At 47.7% G+C, this 21,342-nt stretch overlaps 5 protein-coding genes across 5 annotated transcripts in view; 3 read left to right on the top strand and 2 right to left on the bottom strand.

Moving 5' to 3' along the window:
• Positions 1-2,084, bottom strand: part of LOC306841610 (uncharacterized protein) — a gene marked incomplete at its 5' end in the record, with an annotated part of 3,972 nt that extends 1,888 nt beyond the window's left edge. The window contains one exon of the mRNA XM_079371555.1: positions 1,795-2,084. Within this exon, the coding sequence (XP_079227681.1) occupies positions 1,795-2,084 (290 nt within the window). The remainder of the gene's footprint in view (positions 1-1,794) is intronic.
• Positions 2,085-4,173: 2,089 nt separating this feature from the next.
• Positions 4,174-4,836, top strand: LOC306841493 (CD209 antigen-like protein C). Its single transcript, XM_079371433.1, has 3 exons — positions 4,174-4,378; positions 4,454-4,629; positions 4,762-4,836. Exons 1-3 carry the CDS (start codon positions 4,197-4,199, stop codon positions 4,812-4,814), a joined length of 411 nt encoding a protein of 136 aa, XP_079227559.1. The 5' UTR covers positions 4,174-4,196; the 3' UTR covers positions 4,815-4,836.
• Positions 4,837-6,248: 1,412 nt separating this feature from the next.
• On the bottom strand, positions 6,249-15,314 carry plod3 (procollagen-lysine, 2-oxoglutarate 5-dioxygenase 3). Its single transcript, XM_079371394.1, has 20 exons — positions 14,960-15,314; positions 14,614-14,851; positions 13,384-13,475; positions 12,564-12,700; positions 12,234-12,397; positions 11,661-11,773; positions 11,518-11,581; positions 11,041-11,138; positions 10,710-10,811; positions 10,498-10,629; positions 10,288-10,409; positions 9,824-9,928; positions 8,994-9,119; positions 8,587-8,728; positions 8,372-8,485; positions 8,163-8,234; positions 7,850-7,954; positions 7,486-7,632; positions 7,195-7,320; positions 6,249-7,069 (listed from the first exon to the last, which is right to left on the bottom strand). The coding sequence occupies exons 2-20, from the start codon at positions 14,699-14,701 to the stop codon at positions 6,914-6,916; spliced, it is 2,205 nt and encodes a 734-aa protein (XP_079227520.1). The 5' UTR covers positions 14,702-14,851; positions 14,960-15,314; the 3' UTR covers positions 6,249-6,913.
• Positions 15,315-15,660: 346 nt separating this feature from the next.
• cyb5d1 (cytochrome b5 domain containing 1) lies at positions 15,661-17,165 on the top strand. The gene is made up of 4 exons (XM_079371452.1): positions 15,661-15,830; positions 16,377-16,453; positions 16,545-16,763; positions 16,833-17,165. The coding sequence occupies exons 1-4, from the start codon at positions 15,710-15,712 to the stop codon at positions 17,061-17,063; spliced, it is 648 nt and encodes a 215-aa protein (XP_079227578.1). The 5' UTR covers positions 15,661-15,709; the 3' UTR covers positions 17,064-17,165.
• A 256-nt stretch (positions 17,166-17,421) lies between these two features.
• The window catches only part of asgr1a (asialoglycoprotein receptor 1a), an 8,165-nt gene continuing 4,244 nt past the window's right edge, over positions 17,422-21,342 (top strand). Inside the window, exons 1-9 of the mRNA XM_079371554.1 lie at positions 17,422-17,749; positions 18,510-18,581; positions 18,704-18,811; positions 18,900-18,998; positions 19,605-19,670; positions 19,929-20,021; positions 20,101-20,255; positions 20,366-20,475; positions 21,166-21,317. Of these exons, the coding sequence (XP_079227680.1) occupies positions 17,662-17,749; positions 18,510-18,581; positions 18,704-18,811; positions 18,900-18,998; positions 19,605-19,670; positions 19,929-20,021; positions 20,101-20,255; positions 20,366-20,475; positions 21,166-21,317 (943 nt within the window). The 5' untranslated portion in view covers positions 17,422-17,661. The remainder of the gene's footprint in view (positions 17,750-18,509; positions 18,582-18,703; positions 18,812-18,899; positions 18,999-19,604; positions 19,671-19,928; positions 20,022-20,100; positions 20,256-20,365; positions 20,476-21,165; positions 21,318-21,342) is intronic.

Here is a 21,342-nt window from a genome sequence, read left to right as displayed (position 1 = left end):
GTGTGTGTGTCCTGTATGTGTCCTGTGTGTGTGTCCTGTGTGTGTGTCCTGTGTGTGTGTCCTGTATGTGTCCTGTGTGTGTGTCCTGTGTGTGTGTCCTGTGTGTGTGTCCTGTGTGTGTGTCCTGTGTGTGTGTCCTGTATGTGTCCTGTGTGTGTGTCCTGTGTGTGTGTCCTGTATGTGTGTCCTGACGGGCCCACATGCATCTGAGCATCAGTTTATTTGTGGAAATTCAAAAAGGAGCAGTGGAGGCCGTGACCTTCAGAGAGGTACTCAGAGGTCGTTTGGAGTTTTGATTAGTAAATCAGGTGAATCTACAGGTGGGTAGGCGGTGGCTGATTTGCATAGACACATCCTTTGGGGGGATTAACTGAACTTGACTGAATGTGTCTCGGATCAAGGAGACGCTACCGAGACATTTGCAGCATGCCGACGTACGCAGCCGTTCACTGTAAGTATGGAGATTTTAAAATGTTCAGTCTTCAGAGGTTTGTGTCTCACCTTCAGTCTGCTTGAATGAATGGTTCACGATGTTTTGTTTCTGCCTTGCACAATATGTGAATGCAGCTGTGAGACTATTTCAGGAGTTCCCTTCTTGATGTGTTGGAAGAGTCTCAAGAGCTGCTGATTCACACAAATCAACCAATCAGAACAAAGTCACAGCAGGAACCCTCAGCCCAGCTTTCTGTCATATGTTCAGCTTCATATATAAAAACTGTGTGTGTGTGTGTGTGTGTGTGTGTGTGTGTGTGTGTGTGTGTGTGTGTGTGTGTGTCACAGTGTTTAAACGTTAGTATGACTGATCTTCTCTTTTAAAGGCATTCTCTTCCAGTTATGGATCCTCCCTGTCTTCAACGGTAAGGTCCGGCTCAGTCAGCCATGCTTTTCCTTGTGTTTCCTACATTTTGATCTGAGAACTCAACTGTGTGACTCCATGAGACGCACTTACTGAAACAATGACATTGATCAAAGCAACAGGTGTTGCAGCGATGGAAGCGGGCAGTGGAACTGCTTCAGATAGAAGTGATTGTACCCGAGCTAAAAAGCCTCTGCATGTTTCTAATAAGCTCCAGCAGCAGAAAGCTGCTCAAACTAGGATCAATGTTGGAGATGAGATGAGATGAGATGAGATTCAACTTTATTATCATTACACATATACAAGTATAGTGAAACGAAATGAGGTTTGGCATCTCACCAGAAGTGCAAATAAGCAGAAAGTGCAGAGTTCGTTCTATGTACAGTGATTATAACATTTACAGATGTGGTTAAAGAAAGTGAATTATTAAATATGGCTGGATGGATTATTGGGATGCTATAAATATAAATAAATGCTATAAATATAAGTGTATACAGAGGATTAAATATACAGATTAAGGTGCAGAGAAAATGCTTATACTAGTGTACAGATAATATACAGAATATGTACATATTATACAGATCAATAATTTACTGAACATACAATAATACAATAATGTGTGTGTGACCAGGAGGAGTGGTGGGGGGATGATGGATGTGAGGTGATATGCAGGGGAAGGGGGGGGGGTCAGGAGGGGGCGGAGTTTGAGAGAGAGACAGAGTTCAGAGTTCGGGGGGGTAGAGTTCAGTAGGGAGACAGCTCTGGGGAAAAAGCTGTTCCTTAGTCTGCTGGTTCTGGTCCGGAGGCTTCTGAAGCGCCTACCGGAGGGCAGGAGGGTAAACAGTCTGTGGGCAGGGTGGGAGGAGTCTTTAAGGATGCCGTGAGCTCGCCGCAGACAGCGTTTCCTCTGGACATCCTCGATGGCAGGAAGTGGACACCTTGTGATGCGCTGGGCTGTTTTGACCACCCGCTGTAGCGCCTTACGGTCCGTGACAGAGCAGTTTCCGTACCAGACTGGGACACTGCTGGTTAGGATGCTCTCAATCACACAGCGGTAGAAGTTCCTCAGTACAGCTGAAGACAGGTGGTGTCTCTTCAGTGTCCTCAGGAAAAAGAGGCGTTGATGAGTCTTCTTCACCAGACTGGAGGACCAGTTAGTGGACCAGGATAGGTCCTCTGTGATGTGGGTCCCCAGGAACTTGAAGCTGGAGACACGTTCAACAGCCATCCCGTTGATGTGAATGGGTTGTGCGTGCGTCCTCTTTCTCTCCTGAAGTCCACGATGAGCTCCTTCGTCTTGCTGGTGTTGAGAAGCAGGTTGTTGTCAGCGCACCAGGTGGCCAGATGCTGTACCTCCTCCCTGTAGGAGAAGCTTTTGAAACATGGAGAGAGGTTAGAACGCAGAAAGCTTTACAGACCCATGCAGAGCTGGCTAAACACTGAAGCTACAGTGTCCACCACATGCAGAGCTGGCTAAACACTGAAGCTACAGTGTCCACCACATGCAGAGCTGGCTAAACACTGAAGCTACAGTGTCCACCACATGCAGAGCTGGCTAAACACTGAAGCTACAGTGTCCACCACATGCAGAGCTGGCTAAACACTGAAGCTACAGTGTCCACCACATGCAGAGCTGGCTAAACACTGAAGCTACAGTGTCTCTACATGCAGAGCTGGCTAAACACTGAAGCTACAGTGTCCACCACATGCAGAGCTGGCTAAACACTGAAGCTACAATGTCCACCACATGCAGAGCTGGCTAAACACTGAAGCTACAGTGTCCACCACATGCAGAGCTGGCTAAACACTGAAGCTACAGTGTCCACCACATGCAGAGCTGGCTAAACACTGAAGCTACAGTGTCCACCACATGCAGAGCTGGCTAAACACTGAAGCTACAGTGTCCACCACATGCAGAGCTGGCTAAACACTGAAGCTACAGTGTCTCTACATGCAGAGCTGGCTAAACACTGAAGCTACAGTGTCCACCACATGCAGAGCTGGCTAAACACTGAAGCTACAGTGTCCACCACATGCTGACCTGTGTGAGAGGAGGGGGGAGACAGCTCTCTGTGATGATTAGAGTTTAGACTGCAGTACACATTTTAAACACTGGGGGCAGAGTTTCATACTTCTCCTTTAACACATCCATCAGGTCTTTTTTCTGCTTGGTTTTGTCGAAGGATTAAAACAGGGAACTTAAATTAAGCGTGCATTTCTTTACCAGGTGGAATAAACAGGCAAACTGTTATAACGTGCATTGTTCTGTGAAAGTCCACAGCTGCTGAAGTCTTGTTTGTGTTTGTCACCTTGAAGCTTCCTCGTTGCCAAATGTGGCGCTTCTTGGAACAGCATCTCAGTCATCAACAAGGCCTTCCAGTCTATCTCCAACAGGGGTTTCTTCTTCAGCTTCAAATGTGATTGACGGAAACAGGAATCCAGACTTGGACGCTGGATCGTGCAGCCATACACTCGTTGGGCCGGACCACTGGTGGAGTTTGGTGCTGCCACATGTGTACAACTTCACACATATCAGCATCACTAACAGACTCGGCGACAGAGCTTGGAGGATCAATAACGCAGAGATCCTCATTGGAAATTCCCTCGAGAACAACGGCAACAACGACCCGAGGTAAATCTGACTGACAATGACAACCTGCAGTTTGTACGAAACGCAGCACACTGATTGGCTGGAGCTCTGTGGAAAGCAGGTCCTGTTAGCATGATAAGCCCTGAGACTGATTAACAAACATGGCGTCTTGTTTTGGTTGGTTAAACCCGGAACTGGGACTGTTCAAACCGGGACGTTCCCAGTCAATAAGGGACGAACGGTCCACCTAACTGAAGGGGCCGTGTCGACGCCGAGGTCAGGGGTCAACACAGCAGCTGAGACGCTGCACTGATCCACGATGTGTCTTAGAATAATTCAGTTCATGACGTTGTGTGAACGCTGTTTAAAGTCAAGTTCATCTGAAACTTTACATTTCTGTTTTGATCCGAAGAATTGGAAACTCTCTATTTACCAAACTAGTAATTATTAAAAGAAATCCTTCACTCGTTTCCCAGATGCACGGTCATCCCCTCCATCCCAGCCGGAGGGACCCGTAGCTTCAGCTGTGGAAGAATGATCGGTCGAGTGATCAACGTCAGACTCTTCAGCGACAATTCAGATGTTTTTTTGACAATGTGTGAGCTGGAAGCTTTTGGAGGTGAGTAAATCCAAACGGTCCACGGAGGGTTCCTGTATAATCTGACACCCTGGTGAACAACATGAACATCATATAAAGGCTCTTTGTTTCCGTTCCCAGAAGTCGTTTGGCCGTCCTTCAGCGCGGTGGTGATGGGCAGACGTGTGACAGTCGTGGAGAAGAAGCTGTGCTGGTCCGACGCCTTGTTGTACTGCAGAGACCGGTACGGGGACCTGCTTAGCGTGCGCAGCGAGGACGAGCAGAGGGAGGTGCAGGAGGTGCTGAGCGGCGTCTCCTTCCCTCTCAGCGGACACGTTTGGTTGGGCCTGCGCAGGTAACTTACCCAGAAGGCAAAGTGTCAAAGAGCTGGACCTCACGCGGCGAGTTGAACTCACAGCATCATTCACAGGTACCTGATGAGCGAGCGCTGGTTTTGGATGTCTGGGGCTGCAGAGAGCTACTCGCACTGGGAGAAAATGTCCCTCTGGCAAATCACCAGTCCGTGTGGCGCCATGAACAGCAGCCCGCCATTTTACTGGAGAGATGTTCCCTGTGCAGTCCATCTTCACTTTGTGTGTGTGACAGGTAAACAGTTTGACCACGCGTCAACACGGCTCACTCTTCACTGAAACACGTTTACGTTCAGAATCCAGACGAGTCACAAGGTTTTCACAAAGTTTGAAGGTCGTCACTTTGACCTCTGTTTTGTCTTCACAGGCGAACTGCAGGACGAGAGGCAGGTGTACTTCTACAGCACCTTACACCCCTGAACACACACACAGAAGACCCCCCACCCTGATCACAGAGGACCCCCCCCACCCCCACCCCGATCACAGAGGAACCCCCCCCCCCCCCACCCCGATCACAGAGGACCCCCCCCTCCACCCAGATCACAGAGGACCCCCCCCCCACCCTGATCACAGAGGACCCCCCCTCCACCCTGATCACAGAGGAACCCCCCCCCCGTTGTTTTTAGCAGTCCGTCCTTATGTCTCTACTTTTGGGTGTTTTTTGTTGGACTTTGTCAGAGGAGAATTTCTGTCACTGTCGGGACGGACAATAAAGTTTCTATCGTAGCTGTAACTTTAAAAGGATTCAAACAAATGAAATCAATAAAAAGTTGTGATATAAATAATATGTTTGAAATAGAGAGAGAAACATAAATGAAACATAAGCAGTCTTTGAATATGATTATTAAGGCGTGTTAGATGATAGAGCTTCTACAGAGTCGTGCTCATGTCGGGACGTATTGATGGACGTCTCAGGTCACATGGTACAAAGCTCCTGGGGGGCGCTAGATCACCCAGCACCAAGGTTCTGACACCCACAGCATGAAGGAGTTTATGTTCAGTATAACTTTGAAGAATAAAGTTGATCCTATTATTAGTGTGTGTGGTTTTCATTGATGATTGGAGCTTTGAAACAAAGGAGCTGAGATCACCTCTGTGGACACCTGATGAGGGTCCAGGGAGAGCTAGACTGGGTCAGACTGGGTCCAGACTGGGTCAGACTGGGTCAGACTGGGTCCAGACTGGTCCAGACTGGGTCCAGACTGGTCCAGACTGGGTCCAGACTGGGTCAGACTGGGTCCAGACTGGGTCCAGACTGGTCTCCTGCTCGTCTCGTCTTCATGTGGACAAACTGAAGCTAATAAACAATCGGCTCCAGATGACGGAGTTTCTTTATTATTAGTTATTGATTTCTGTCAGGACCTAAAGACAGCTTCTACTAAAAAGTGAGAAAGTGTTTGTGGAGGAAATGAGCCGGCCTGACTTTACATTTTCTTCCTGACAGTATTCATGAACATCAGAAACAGCCTTTTACTTTCTACCGCTAAATGAAACGTGTTCACCTTTATACATGACGTCATCACTACGTCACATTCAGTCATTTTAAACGACTTTCTGCTAACAAGCAGCTAAGCTAACTGAACAGCTAGCTGACCGAGTCCCGCGGAGGGCGGGCGTTCGAGACGACGCATGCGCAGAGTGAATAAACGCAGTTTGACGGCGTCTGCAGGAACTCTTCTCCCTCCGTAGTGATCTATCTATCGATCTATCTATCTATCTATCTATCTATCTGATCGACTTGAAATCATCAGTTTGATGTTTTTGACTTCTCAGACTGACCACACAGTCAGAGTCTCTCATGTTTAACAGGTAACATGCTCATCTCCTCTGACACAGAAAACAAGCGCACCCCGCTGTGATGGGACATTTATTTATTAAAAGCTCCGTCATTAACAAATAATTTAAAGCATTTTGTACAAAGCCAGAGACGGTCGACAGCTCGTATCGACAGGCACGCGTGGAGAGCGTATCATCACATCTTCTCTTGTTTTAAATCAGGACATAAAAAGTGAGAGTTCACCTGAAAACACAAAAACTACACGATAAAACATGAACCGTTTAAAAAGGCCTTTAGTGTTTCCAATACACTTTAATAAGTTCTCCAACACCTCTCTGGACCCACTCCACATCACGTCCTCCCAGTGATCTGATTGGTTGGATTCCCATCATGCTCAACTGGATGTCCAGTTACCACGGTAACCACAGGATCAGAGTACCACCGGCGTGTTCAGCTTGCATAGATTCAGGTAAGGCAGCGCGGCGACAAAAGGATTTCTTCCTCCACATCAAACTCTGTAGAGACTCTTATTTTGAAATGATCAAACAGGAAGTGTTGAGGACCCCGAGTCAGGTGTGACAGCAGGTGAGCTGGAATCGTCCAATCAGAAAGAAGAGGAAATAAAAAAACTGCTAGTTGGGAAGTGTTCTGAGACGATGCATTCAAGGTCATCACGTTTAATCCTCCGTTCTGTTTGTCTCCAACTGTGAGGAGGAAGTCCATGGTGTTCACACACACAGGTCTAGGGGTCTACAAAGGACACCATGATATAGCGGGTCCCCCTGGTGGTGGGCAGGCCCTCGTGGTAGTGCGTCAGGCGTCCCGGGTGCATGAAGGACCAGCCCTTCCTGGGAGACTCCACCTGACAGTCGTATCGCAGGAACCTGCAGCCTCCACCCTGTATGAGCACGACAAACACACCGGTGAACCCTCCCAATGAACGACCTCTGACCTCCTCTCTCTCTCTCTGTGTGTGTGTGTGTGTGTGTGTGTGTGTGTGTGTGTGTGTGTGTGTGTGTGTACCTCGTAGTCGGCGCCCTTGCTGTTCAGGGCGATGTTGATGGTGAAGGTGGAGGAGTCGTGATGCGGCCTCAGAGACGGCTGCTCGTCAGGACGATAACGCACCACGAAGTTCATGATGGCCTGAGCCTGAACACACACACACACACACACACACACACACACACACACACACACACACACACACACACACACACACACACACACACACTTAGAAAATGATTGATCCCCGAGCGGCGCTCTCTCTGAGGCAGCTTCAGGAGGCGGAGCCTTGAAAGAGGGCGTGCTCCGTACCTTGGGGTAATATCCTGGATAGAGTTTCTCCGTCACCGGGACGATGAACTCTTTTAAGAACTTCAGCCACTCCTTCTCAAAGCCGATCTGGTTCATGTGGATGTCCACGGTGGGGACGTTTTCATAACCACCGGCCAGGCGCTCGTCCTGAACACACACACACACACACACACACACACACACACACACACACACACACACACACACACACACACACACACACACACACACACACACACACACACACACACACACACACACACACACACACACACACACACACACACACACACACACACACACAGGTGAAACAAACCTTCACCTAACAAAGGTTGTCTTCTTGAATCAGGAGGCTGATGGTTACCTTGTGGTTTCCTCCTGACCACTCTCCATTGTCCTCCATGGTCTCCACCAGATGATCACACATCTTCTCTGAGAAGGCTGGGAACCAGTAAACATCTGGACACGGCTGACACACACACACACACACACACACACACAGACACACAGACACACAGACACACACACAAACACAGGGGAGAGCCTCAGGATGTCATGCTGTCTGAATTTCAAAGCTTGATATGATTCTGGTTCATTTCTTGTCTTTAATCAGCAGTGTGTGTGTGTGTGTGTGTGTGTGTGTGTGTCTGTGTGTGTGTGTGTGTGTGTGTGTCTACCTGCTGCACAAAGACTTTCTCTTCCTCAAAGATCCTGGAGTAGTTCTCGTGGATGTACTTCTCCTTCCAGTCCTGCAAACAAACAAAGCCCGTCAGCCCCTGCGCTCCCTCCCTGTGTTCATGATGTTGTTGTCATGGTGTCGTTGTCATGGTGTTGTTGTCATGGTGTTGTTGTCATGGTGTTGTTGTCATGGTGTTGTTTGTCTGACCACGGGGTTGTCGAAGATCTGCCACATGTCCGGGTGCAGCCTGGACGTGTTGAAGTTGGTCGAAGCCACCAGACGGCCGAACTCGTCGCGGTTTGACACGAACATGAAGACTCCCTGAGGACGAGGATCGTGGCTTGGTTATAAGAGAGGCTCATCAGGGGGGGATACACAGAGCAGCTGATCACCTGGGAGGGGGGGGAGCAGGTGTGCCTTACCTGGTCTCTGATGCTCCTGCAGAACACCATGTCGGGGTCCATCCCCTCAGCCACGTACAGGCTCACCTGGGACAGTTTGGAGCGCAGCACGCTGGCCTTGATCAGGTACGCCTGAGTAATGTACGGAACGTTCCACAGACCACTACACACACACACACACACACACACACACACACACACACACACAGGTAAACACTCAGCTCACCTGGGATTATTTGGATGTTAGGTAAGAGTCTTTAGATCGTGCTCATTCTGTGTCAATTTTTGACAGACAAGACGGCCACACACGTGGTTTGTCAACCAAACCACACGTGTGTGTGTGTGTGTGTGTGTGTGTGTGTGTGTGTGTGTGCGTGTGTGTGCGTGAGTGTGTGTGTGTGTGTGTGTGTGTGTGCGTTCACACTCACATCCTCTTGCCCTGGACGATCTCGATGTAATCCTCAGACCTGGAGTAAAACCCTTCAGGACTTAGAGCGCCCCAGAAGTTACTCCACAGCTTTCCATGTTTGGACAACATGGGAGCGATGACCGACCTGAAGACGAACAGAGAATTTAAAATGAACCAGCAAGGTGATGGGGTACATGGAAGGGTACTAGTGTGTACTTGTAGGGATGTAGGGTACACAGAAGGTACTAGTGTGTACTTGTAGGGATGTAGGGTACACAGAAGGGTACTAGTGTGTACTTGTAGGGATGTAGGGAACACAGAAGGTACTAGTGTGTACTTGTAGGGATGTAGGGAACACAGAAGGGTACTAGTGTGTACTTGTAGGGATGTAGGGTACACAGAAGGGTACTAGTGTGTACTTGTAGGGATGTAGGGTACACAGAAGGGTACTAGTGTGTACTTGTAGGGATGTAGGGAACACAGAAGGTACTAGTGTGTACTTGTAGGGATGTAGGGAACACAGAAGGGTACTAGTGTGTACTTGTAGGGATGTAGGGTACACAGAAGGGTACTAGTGTGTACTTGTAGGGATGTAGGGTACACAGAAGGCACTAGTGTGTACTTGTAGGGATGTAGGGTACACAGAAGGCACTAGTGTGTACTTGTAGGGATGTAGGGAACACAGAAGGGCACTAGTGTGTACTTGTAGGGATGTAGGGAACACAGAAGGGCACTAGTGTGTACTTGTAGGGATGTAGGGTACACAGAAGGCACTAGTGTGTACTTGTAGGGATGTGGGGTATAAAGAGGTTAAGGATGTACTTCCTGAAGAATACAAAGCATCCTTACTTGTTTTCCTCGATCAGTATCCTCAGTGTGTCTGGGTTTGTTAGGGCCACATCAGAGTCAATGCTGAAGTAGTAATCACACTCTGGATCCTTCTTACACGCCTCCCTGCACACAAACACATGAACCTCTTACTTCAGATCCTGTATCTTTATTGTTTACTTCTTTAACACATCAAAAGAGATTTAATTAGCAGAGAGAGCAGAGATTCTTCCCATGTGAACAACATTTCCTGTCTCTCTTCAGCTGTCCTGTCTAATAAAAAATTCCCCCAAAATAAAGAAAAATCTTTTTAAACGAAAACAGCTGCTTATTCATTTTGTGTAAATCTGCAAATCTGAAGCAGATCTCTGTTGTGATTATTTAAAGATCAGATCAAACATGGTTGACGTCCAGTCGACCCTCAGACGTCCTGCAGAGCTGAACCTTTATTGTTCATGTGGTTTGTTGTCTCAGTCTCCACTCACACAGCCATGGCTCTGGCCTTGTTCTCCTGCAGGTCCTCCTCTGGTCCGACCAGCGTGGCGTCCGGGAACAGAGCTTTGTGGCGCTCCCAGAACCTGTGGATGTGACGCTCGTGGTACACGACCTGAAACCCACACACACAGAGGGACACGCTTCAGAGCAGCACACAACAGCTGGGGATAAATGAGGCGCTGGTTCCCTTCCTGTCCTACATTGTTGTGGATGAAAAGGCGGATCTTGGTCAGCGGGTAGTTAAGTGTGGTCAGGCGCTCCAGGAACTCCTCCATGAAGGGCGTGGGGCGTTGGATGAACACGGCGACGTGCACCAGAGGCATCTCCTCGTCCTGCACGCACACACATTTTAAAACTGGAGAATCCATTTGACAAAGAAGGATTGAAACGTTGAGAAGGAGAGCGTGCGTACGGCTGCCTCGTTGAAGAACAGCAGGTCGTCGTCACAGTTCCCACAGCCGCTCTCGTAGGTCCACGCCGTAGGAACGTAGTTTCCCAGGTAGTTCAACTGCAGCTGCAGACACAACATGTCACATGACCTCAAACATCCTCACAAAGCCTTTCTCTAAATACCTGATGCACCGACTCCAAACATGTGAATTTGTAACATGTAACTGGGACACCTGGTGTCTAAAACAGGTACTGCAGGCTTTAAATCACTGCAGTGAGCTGCTCACGTGTCACCTTTGACATCCTGATTCACCACAGCTCAGGATCGTGCAGGGCTGTGATTGGTCAGTTACCTTTGTGGGTCCGTTGCCGTGGATGATGACGGGAAGTGTGTCGTAGGCGACGTTCCTCGCTCTGACCTTTGCCCTCTCGAACTTCAAGACAACTTCATCTGACGGACAGAGATACGCTTAGTGTGTTTCTGTGTGTGTGTGTGTGAGCGTGTGTGGTGTGTGTTTCTGTGTGTGCGTGTGTGTGTGTGTGTTTCTGTGTGTGGTGTGGGGTGTGTGTGTGTGTGTGCGTGTTTCTGTGTGTGGTGTGTGTGTTTCTGTGTGTGGTGTGTGTGTGTGGGGTGTGTGTGTGTGTGTGGGGTGTGTGTGTGTGTGTGCGTGCGTGTTTGTGTGTGTTTCTGTGTGTGGTGTGTGTGTGTGGGGTGTGTGTGTGTTTCTGTGTGTGTGTGTGGTGTGTGTGTGTGTCTGTGTGTGTGTGTGTGTGTGTGTGTGTTTCTGTGTGTGTGTGTGTGTGTGTGTGTGTGTGTGTGTGTGTCTCACCTATGGCTCCGTTCAGGTTCTGGAAGATTCTGGAACGATGGTCCAGAGTGATGTTGAACTTTGTCTGAGAAGATAAATGACGTCAGCATGAGGTGATTGCTCCGAGCGACGTGATTGGTTAATTGACTCATTAGTTCGTTTACCCTCTGAATCTTGTCCAGGTAGATCTTTGTGTAGAACAGCTGGTCGTCATCGTTGTCTTTGTACTTCCACTGCTGGACCATCGTACTGAGGTCTGACGCAAAGCCCATAAACCCTGAGCACACACACACACACACACACACACACACACACACACACACAGACACACACAGACACACACACACACACACACACAGACACACACACAGACACACACACACACACACACACACACAGACACACACAGACACACACACACACACACACACACACACACAGACACACACACACACACACACAGACACACACACACACAGACACACACACACACACACACACACACACAGACACACACACACACACACACACACACACAGACACACACACACACAGACACACACACACACACAGACACACACACACACACACACACACACACACACACACACACACACACACACACACACACACACACACACACACACACACACACACACACACACACACACAGATTAGAGATGCATCACAGGAATCGTCCCTCAGATCAACAGACGGCTTCACAGACGGCGTCCTACCTCCTGAGTTCAGGTAGCGTTTCCCAGAATGCACCTCGGGGTATTTGGGGGCCAGCCTCTGGTCAGGCCAGCAGAATCCCTCGGCGGAGAAAACCACTCTATGACCCAGACGGGAAAACTTGGACAGCACTTCCTCGGGACCGGACGCAAAGATCACATCGTAGCTACACAGACAGAAGGAGAGGAGGAGATCTGGTTTCAAGTCTTTGTGTCCTTCAGAGGACAGGCGGACATCCTGAACCCACACCTGTGTTCTTTAGTGTGTAAGTGGGACAGGTGAGTCTGGTTTCACACTGAACACACAAAGACAAGAGGGGGGGGGGGTATTACCTGTCGACGAACATGATCACCAGGTCCTTCCTCTCAGAGTGTTTCAGCAGCTCCCTCTTCAGCCATCTCACCTTCTGACCGCCCCCCACTGTCCGAGCCACGTCACCCCCCTTCCACTCCTCGCCCAGACCCAGGACCTGCAACGTAGAGAGACATGAGCTCTACACTGCTAACATAGAGCTCTATGGAGGCTGACTCACTGCAGGAGACAGACTCTAGTGGACACTGGAGGAACTGCAGCTGTAAAGTTGGACATTTTAACATAGAGCTCTATGGAGACTGACTCTCTGCAGGAGACAGACTCTAGTGGACACTGGAGGAACTGCAGCTGTAAAGTTGGACATTTTAACATAGAGCTCTATGGAGACTGACTCACTGCAGGAGACAGACTCTAGTGGACACTGGAGGAACTGCAGCTGTAAAGTTGGACATTTTAACATAGAGCTCTATGGAGACTGACTCACTGCAGGAGACAGACTCTAGTGGACACTGGAGGAACTGCAGCTGTAAAGTTGGACATTTTAACATAGAGCTCTATGGAGACTGACTCACTGCAGGAGACAGACTCTAGTGGACACTGGAGGAACTGCAGCTGTAAAGTTGGACATTTTAACATAGAGCTCTATGGAGACTGACTCACTGCAGGAGACAGACTCTAGTGGACACTGGAAGCTTCATCTTTTTATTTAAACAGCGGCTTGTTGTGGCTTGTTTACACCCTGGTGTGTGTACATATGGTGTGTGTGTACATATGGTGTGTGTGTACATATGGTGTGTGTGTACATATGGTGTGTGTGTACATATGGTGTGTGTGTGTTACCTTCACAGTGTAGTTGAACTCTCGGGCCGTCCTCATGAAGCGGTTGAAGCCATCTGTCTCCTCTGTTGCCGCGGTGATCACCAGCAGATTATCTAAACACACACAGAAGATGTGTTTCATGTATTCACTGGAGAGACAGGACCGAGGACAGAGTCAGGAATCAGAGAGAGAGAGAGGGAGGGGCCTCCGTACGTGAGCCGCACTCACTAACCACGAGGCCACCTGGACCTTAAAACAGCTCGTGTGAAACGCTCCGTTTAATCCCAACACTCAGAGAAACCCTCAAGCCCCCCCCCCCCTCCCTCCAGGCTTTCGAAGAATTCCTCTCCGAAATTCCTGAGCAGAGCCTCAGAGAGGTGAGGAGGGTGAGGAGCCGGAGGGGGGAGTCAGGGGGAGGGGTTCAGTGTTTGGTGACAGAAGCGTCCTTGTCCTGAGTCTCTGCAGGTTAACCCCGAGCAGGAACAGCTGCTGACGTCAGTCCACAACATTTGGTGGTTTAAGACTCCGGTCTGGTCTGGAGCGGGATGTTAATGCTGTCCTCTGATTGGCTGAAAAAGACTCGGCACATCCCGTTTAAAACGAGGACTGAGATTCTGAACTGTCCTCAGTCCGTCATGCACTGAACACTCAGAGACCTGAGGAGGGACCGGACCTCACACTGAGGGGTACCAATCCAGACCACAAGGATCCAGATCACGGCCTCCATCATGGAGCGGGTCTCCGGGTGTCGAGAAACCCTGATCTGAGCGATGTGACATCATTGACCTGCAGGTTCATCACAGGTGAGACTCCACAGGGTCTGCTCTTTGGATCCAGGAGGACTTCTATATGACCCCTGAAAGGACCTGGATCACTCCAGGAGGTCTCCCCTGCATGATTACAACATCTATACAGACCTGCACTGCTTTAAGACCATTAAAGGTCACCTATCAATCATCAGACACACAGGCAGGACGGTTCAAGGATTCATTCATATAACGTATAGAAATGCTAATTAGCCTGCGGGCTAAACTTAATGGAATCTGAGGGTTTTTAAACAAGCCTAAACTAGTTCAAACTTCTCAGTCTAAAAACAGCAGCCTGTGAATAATGTCACTGTAGAAACTTTTAATTAGTTTTAAATGTTAATAACGGTGTAATTAGCATCAGTTAGCTAAGAGACCCGGAGCAGCACCAGCGGGTCAGGGTGGTCCGCCTGGCCGGGCAGGGGACACTCCGGAGCGGCCTTACCTGGAGTGAACCTCCGCTGTTCAGCCGACACGGAGCTCTGGAGGAAGTAAAGAGCCAGCAGGCAGAGAAGACGACGACAGGACGACATGTCTGCTTCTCTTTCAAACACACAGACACCTCCGTTATCTGCTCACTCTGTTCTCCGTCACTTCTTTCCTTCCCTTCGTCCTCACTCCATCAGAGCTCCGCGCTCGCGCTCCGACTGACTCAAGTCTCGCGATACATCTCACCAAACGTTCTAGAATCATGTCAACAGAAAGGACGGGAAGAAACACAAGTGCCCGCCCATATTTTAGAGCATTAGCCAATGAGAAGCGTATCCAACTTGATTGACGGAGTGGCTGACCTGTAGGCGCAGCAGAGTGGCTTTAGAGGAGCCAATCAGAGCAGGACAAATGGAAAACACTGGGCTGTGATTTTTTTGGCCTCTTATTTCGTTTCCTCGGGCTACAGAAAGTTCGTGAAAATTGGAGAATGTGAATCTTTGCCACGTCTGATACATTCCTGAGACACACACACACACACACACACACGGAGAGAGACAGGGAGGGCGGACTCAACTATTATTTTTCCTCAATACTTTATTCCGATCCTTCTAGAAAGTATTCTGAAGTCTTTTTGATCTCACCGATGAACAAAAAAAGGAGAAATTAAATGAAGAATTTAATTCTTGTTTTAAATTATTTCTATAAATGATAGTATTTGGTGGTGACCTGTCTTTATTTGGGACGAGCTTTTAACTATTTTCAGACTGAGCTCGAGCACAGGTTAAGCTTCATCTGTCCCGACCACCCTCCTCTTCCTCTTTTCTGCTCTTTCTCTCCATAACTCCTCTTCATTTTGTCTCTGTTGACTTTCATTGACGAACTTTTGCTTTTCCCAGCAATCATGCACCTTTAAAAACATCAGAATATACCCAGGAAGTTACAGAAATTAACGAATAGTATTATGCACGTTTTATTCGAACAAACAGTCAGCTGGCGTGGTGGCGTGTTGCCATGGCAACGTGTAAACAGCACAGTGAGAGACGGAGCCGTTGTGTCCGGCTGTTAAATTGTCATAGTGTGATTAAAGATGAGTTAGCGGGCTGTGGAGGATGGACAGACCGAAGTACTTCACCCCCGCAGAGGTGTCCGCTCACAACACCGCAGCCGACCTGTGGGTGTCGTTTCTGGGCAAAGTGTGCGACCTGACCCCGCTGATGGAGCAACACCAAGGTGGGCATGAAACACAGCTTACATCAAGTGCAGATTGGATCACGATTTAAAGGCTCAAATATTCCTTAAATAAAATATTCATTTAAAGGAATAAATGACATCACACAAAGCAGAGGGCCTGAAGATGATCTGTCACTACTCTGTTTGTTCCTCATGTCTGAAAAGGTTCAAAACCACAGCAGGACACACAAGACTGTTGTCATGTTTACAAACATGTTAAGAATAAATACTCAAGTTTAGCCTTCTTCAGTGGGTGTGATGCAGAGCTGGCTAAACACTGAAGCTTCATGGCGACCTGTGTGAGCATCCACTCAGAGGAGGGGGGGAGACAGCTCTCTGTGGCGATGAGAGTTTAGACTGCAGTACTCATGTTAAACACCAGGGGGCAGAGTTACAGACTGCAGTACTCATTTTAAACACTAGGGGCAGAGTTACAGACTGCAGTACTCATTTTAAACACTAGGGGCAGAGTTACAGACTGCAGTACACATTTTAAACACTTGGGGTAAATTATGCATAATGGCTCCTTCATTGTGTTTCCTGCAGGAGACAACCTCCTGTTACCCATCATGCAATGTGCCGGTAAGGACATCAGCTCCTGGTTCGACCCTGAGACCAAAGACGTAAGTGCTGACGTAACTTAAACCAACTAGCCAATCCGTGAGCAGCTCTCAGCTCCTGGTTTACCTGCATGTATCTTTCCTCTGCCCTCAGATCCTGAGATGCATAGATCCACTGACTAACTGTGAGCGGTACTACACCCCCAGGGGGCGCTTTGTTCACGTTCCACCAGCCGGCCCTCGCTCTGACTGGGCCAGTGTCATGGGCTCCCCCTGGTGGAAGGACGAGCGCTATGAGGTGGGACTGCTTTCAACCAAAACCAGGTGGATCCGAGTGGTCAACACACTGACATCACAGGAGCAGAGGCTGCAGGTGAGCTGTCCAATCACAGCTCAGTAACACACACTGGAGCTCAGGAGTGATTGACGCTCTGTTCCTCAGGTGTGTTCAGAGGAGACTGTGGATGAGATCCTCCAGCGTTACCTGCGCTACAACTCCCACGCCTGCAGCTACACCTGGAAACATGACGGACACGTCCTGGACATGAGCCTGACGCTCAGCGACAACAACGTCCTTGACCAAGACCAGGAGCTCCAGCAGCTGAGGCTGGACCAAGACCTCTTCACCCCCTCCATCCTGCTGCACTTCAACGACGACCTGACCGAGGGCTGAGCGCCGACACTCAAAGCATCAACGTTTCACAGCATCGTTCTAGAAACTCCACAATTTAAAACACACTTTTTTTTGTTCATATTAAAGTTGATGTTTAACTGATCAGTTTTGTACGGAGCGTTGATTATGTAACCTGACTCTAAAGACACACACATGCATTCTCTTTACTCTGCTGCAGCCTCTACCATCAGTGTGTGAATGTGTATGAATGGATGAGTTCATACTGATGGACTCTTTACTCTGCAGCAGCCTCTACCATCAGTGTGTGAATGTGTATGAATGGATGAGTTCATACTGATGGACTCTGCAGCAGCCTCTACCATCAGTGTGTGAGTGGATGAGTGAAGCTCTCGGACATGTCTCACGCTGGTTTCTTTGTTGAAGGTTAGATCTGCCTGTTCTTGGACCGTCACGTAAACACGGATTCATTTGAGGAAGTTTCAACAGAAAACGTTTTTTTCGTCCATAAATTCTGATTATTGTGTCAGAATTAAAGGGAAGTGGTGTGATTCACTGTAAAGCAGAGAGAGCACAACATTTAGGAGATGTGATGAAATGTAGGATCCGGAGTAAAGAAATGATGAGTTGACAGATTTTGATGGGAGGAGGAAGAAACCAAAGAGTTTCTTGTTTCTGTAGAAGTTTAACTCAGATCAACACGTCGGTCCTCCCGAGACGATCACAAGGTCAGTCACTTTTTCAAACATACTAACCAACATGTGTCTGTCCACATCCGTGTGTGTTTATGACCATAACACTCAGGATCCCGCTAGTAGCCCCTCTGGCCCGTTCAGGATCTAACTCTGCAGTTTAAGTCAAACACCGCTGCAGGGTGTGCTGTGATGTGATTGGACACTTCAGTTCAGTAACTCAGTAAACCTTAAATATACCTCTTCATATCATTTCAGCCTTGTGCTGACATGCTTTCCACACAGGGGCGTTGTAATGGAGGGGGGGGGGGGCTTTAATAGACCTGAATTCAAAATATAGTTTTAATTTTAGTTTTTCTTGTTTTTGCTGCAAACTGTAAATTCAATTGAATTCAGTTTTATTTCTATAGCACACTGCACACAAACGTAAATGTGCTTTACAGAAGACCACGATAAACACAAACAATACAAACCAATGTGTAAAGTGTATAAAAATAACAGATTGTATTGTTATTGATAAACAAGCAGGAGTCCTTTTAGGCACAAACTCATATTTGACTCTTTTCTAGAAATTTGCCTCAAGCACATTTTGTCTGTATGAGAGAGTGCTAGCTTATGTAAATGGTGCTAACTAGCTAACATGCTATTTCCTTTAAATGAGATGCAAATCTAAATAATAATAATAATAATAATCTAAATGATAAAATGTATATGACTATAAAGAATGATTCAGCTGGGTCACATTAAGATGATCACTTCAGGAGGACAGTTTGAACTCATTGTCTTCTTTTGATAGAACAACAGACGATCATCGGCATAATGACTGACTATCATCGAGAGCAGGACACACACTCGCTCTGGATCAAAGGTATCTGTCTCTCTGCCCGTCTGTCTGACAGGGATGAACATTTTACTGCATCTTAACAACTGTCTGTCTGTCTCTCTCTCTGTCTGTCTCTCTCTCTGTCCGTCCGTCCGTCCGTCTGTCAGATGGTCTTCCTGTCTCGCTCTCAGTGGTTTCCTTCATCAAACGTTGGTTGTTTCCTGCTCTGACGGCTCTCGTCATCTTCATTCTCATCATAGTGCTGGGAGTCAGCAGTAAGTGCACACACACACACACACACACACACACACACACACACACACGTTATTTAAATGTGTTTAACTGAAAGCTGTTTGTGTTCAGACACAAAGACGTCCAATCGTCTGTCATCCGTAGAGAAGAACGTTTCAAACCTCAGTGAAGTCATCAAATCTCTGAACACCTCCCTGCAACAAGCTCAAGGTAACATCATGACAACACACAGATAAACACAAACACACATTCATACTGTATTTACTCTGAGCCATTCCCTCCTTTAACCACTGACTCTTAAGGAGACTCTAGTGGACACTGGAGGAACTGCAGCTGTAAAGTTGGACATTTTAACATAGAGCTCTATGGAGACTGACTCACTGCAGGAGACAGACTCTAGTGGACACTGGAGGAACTGCAGCTGTAAAGTTGGACATTTTAACATAGAGCTCTATGGAGACTGACTCACTGCAGGAGACAGACTCTAGTGGACACTGGAGGAACTGCAGCTGTAAAGTTGGACATTTTAACATAGAGCTCTATGGAGACTGACTCACTGCAGGAGACAGACTCTAGTGGACACTGGAGGAACTGCAGCTGTAAAGTTGGACATTTGAACATAGAGCTCTATGGAGACTGACTCACTGCAGGAGACAGACTCTAGTGGACACTGGAGGAACTGCAGCTGTAAAGTTGGACATTTTAACATAGAGCTCTATGGAGACTGACTCACTGCAGGAGACAGACTCTAGTGGACACTGGAGCTAGCTTGAGTTGCTAACTTTCATGACTTTATTTTCTGCTCATTTCTTTTAGAAAGAGCTAAAGAAGTGGAGAGGATGCGCTTTGCTGTGGAGAACAACAAAGACCAGCTGCACTCAGGTCTGTAACTGCTGCTAATGCTAACAACAATAAATAATAAATACATGTGACCGTGTTTCAACTGTGTTTGTGACCAATGAGATCAATAACCTTGTTCTTATTTGGAAGATTAAAGACACTGAAGTAGTTCCTCGGCCCCCCGAGACCTCACTAAAACCACACCCCCTTTACACTATGAGCCATTAAAGGTTCTTATTTTATCCAACACATTTGAAAAGGATTGAAATCAAGCTTTCATGTGTCTTTGTGTTTGTTTAGTGTCAGAGGCGTTGAAGCAGCTGTCAGTGGTGGATTATCTAAGCAGGACCGTCGCTTCGCTCAAATGTTCCCTCGAGCGTGTCATCAAAAACGGTACCAACGCACAAACACGTGAAACACTGAGAGTCCAGGTATCAGCAGAGACGTAGTGACACCTGTCTGTCCACCTCAGGGTCCGGAGAGGCTGCCTGCTGTCCTCCAGGCTGGGATCAGTTCGACTTTAACTGTTATTACTTCAGCGGTGTGTCTCTGTCCTGGAACGAGTCCAGACTGTGGTGTGAAAAGAACGGCGCTCATCTGCTCATCCTGCACAGTGACAAGGCGTGGGTGAGCGTCCGAACACCAAAACACCAAAACACCAAAACACACATCCTGTTGTCTGGAGCACAAGAGATCAGTCTCTGACTTCTGGGAGACTCATGTCTCTGTCTGTTCAGGACTTTGTGAGCCGGCACGCAGGCTCCGTCTGGTTCTGGGTCGGCCTGTCTGACTGGAGGACGGGTCGCTGGGAGTGGATCAACCGCACGCCGTACACCATGGAGCACAGGTACATCCTGCCTCACTCAACCTGCTCACACCAAGGCACATTAGTGCAACTGAAACACCTGAACAGAGACAGGAGGCTGACTCTAGAGAATTAAATAGATCATTAAATAATTAAATAGATCATTAAATATATAATAAAATAGATATTAAAATAGATAATAAAATAGATAATTAAAATAGATAATATAATAGATAATTAAATAGATAATTAAATAATTAAATAGATCATTAAAATAGATAATTAAATAGATAATTAAAATAGATAATTAAATAATAAAATAGATAATAAAATAGATAATAAAATAGATAATTAAATAGATAATTAAATAGATAATAAAATAGATAATTCAATAGATAATTCAATAGATAATTAAATAGATAATTAAATAGATAATTAAATAGATAAGATGGTTCAGGGTCTGTTTCCTCTAGACCTCCATCAGACCCCGACCCGCCTGCGTGTTCTTGGAGGTATAGATGCAGTTAAAGAGAAAAGGACACACAGGACAGATCGTGTCTTTCACAGCGGATGTCTCACTTTAGCCACGCCTCCTCTGGCCCTAGTCCCGCCCCCTTTGAGTGTAAACGTTGAGCCGAGTGCAGCCTTTAACAGTTAGTGTTGGTGAGAAATGTGTTCCCGCTCTGCCAGCACATGAAGCGGACCTTGACGTGTTGGGTTTGTGGACTGCAGGCGCTGGATGCCGGGTCAGCCGGACAACTGGGCCGAGCACGGTTTAGGCCACGGCACGGAGGACTGCGCCCACCTGCACAGCGACGGACGCCTCAACGACCTGTACTGCTCCACCAAGATCCGCTTCGTCTGCCAGAAACACAGCACAAGGAGCTAAAGCACAAGCCCCGCCCCCTT

The sequence above is a fragment of the Symphodus melops genome (genome assembly GCF_947650265.1).
Source record: "Symphodus melops genome assembly, chromosome: 20".
Lineage (NCBI taxonomy): Eukaryota > Metazoa > Chordata > Actinopteri > Labriformes > Labridae > Symphodus > Symphodus melops.
This window is presented reverse-complemented; position numbering and strand designations above follow the sequence as displayed.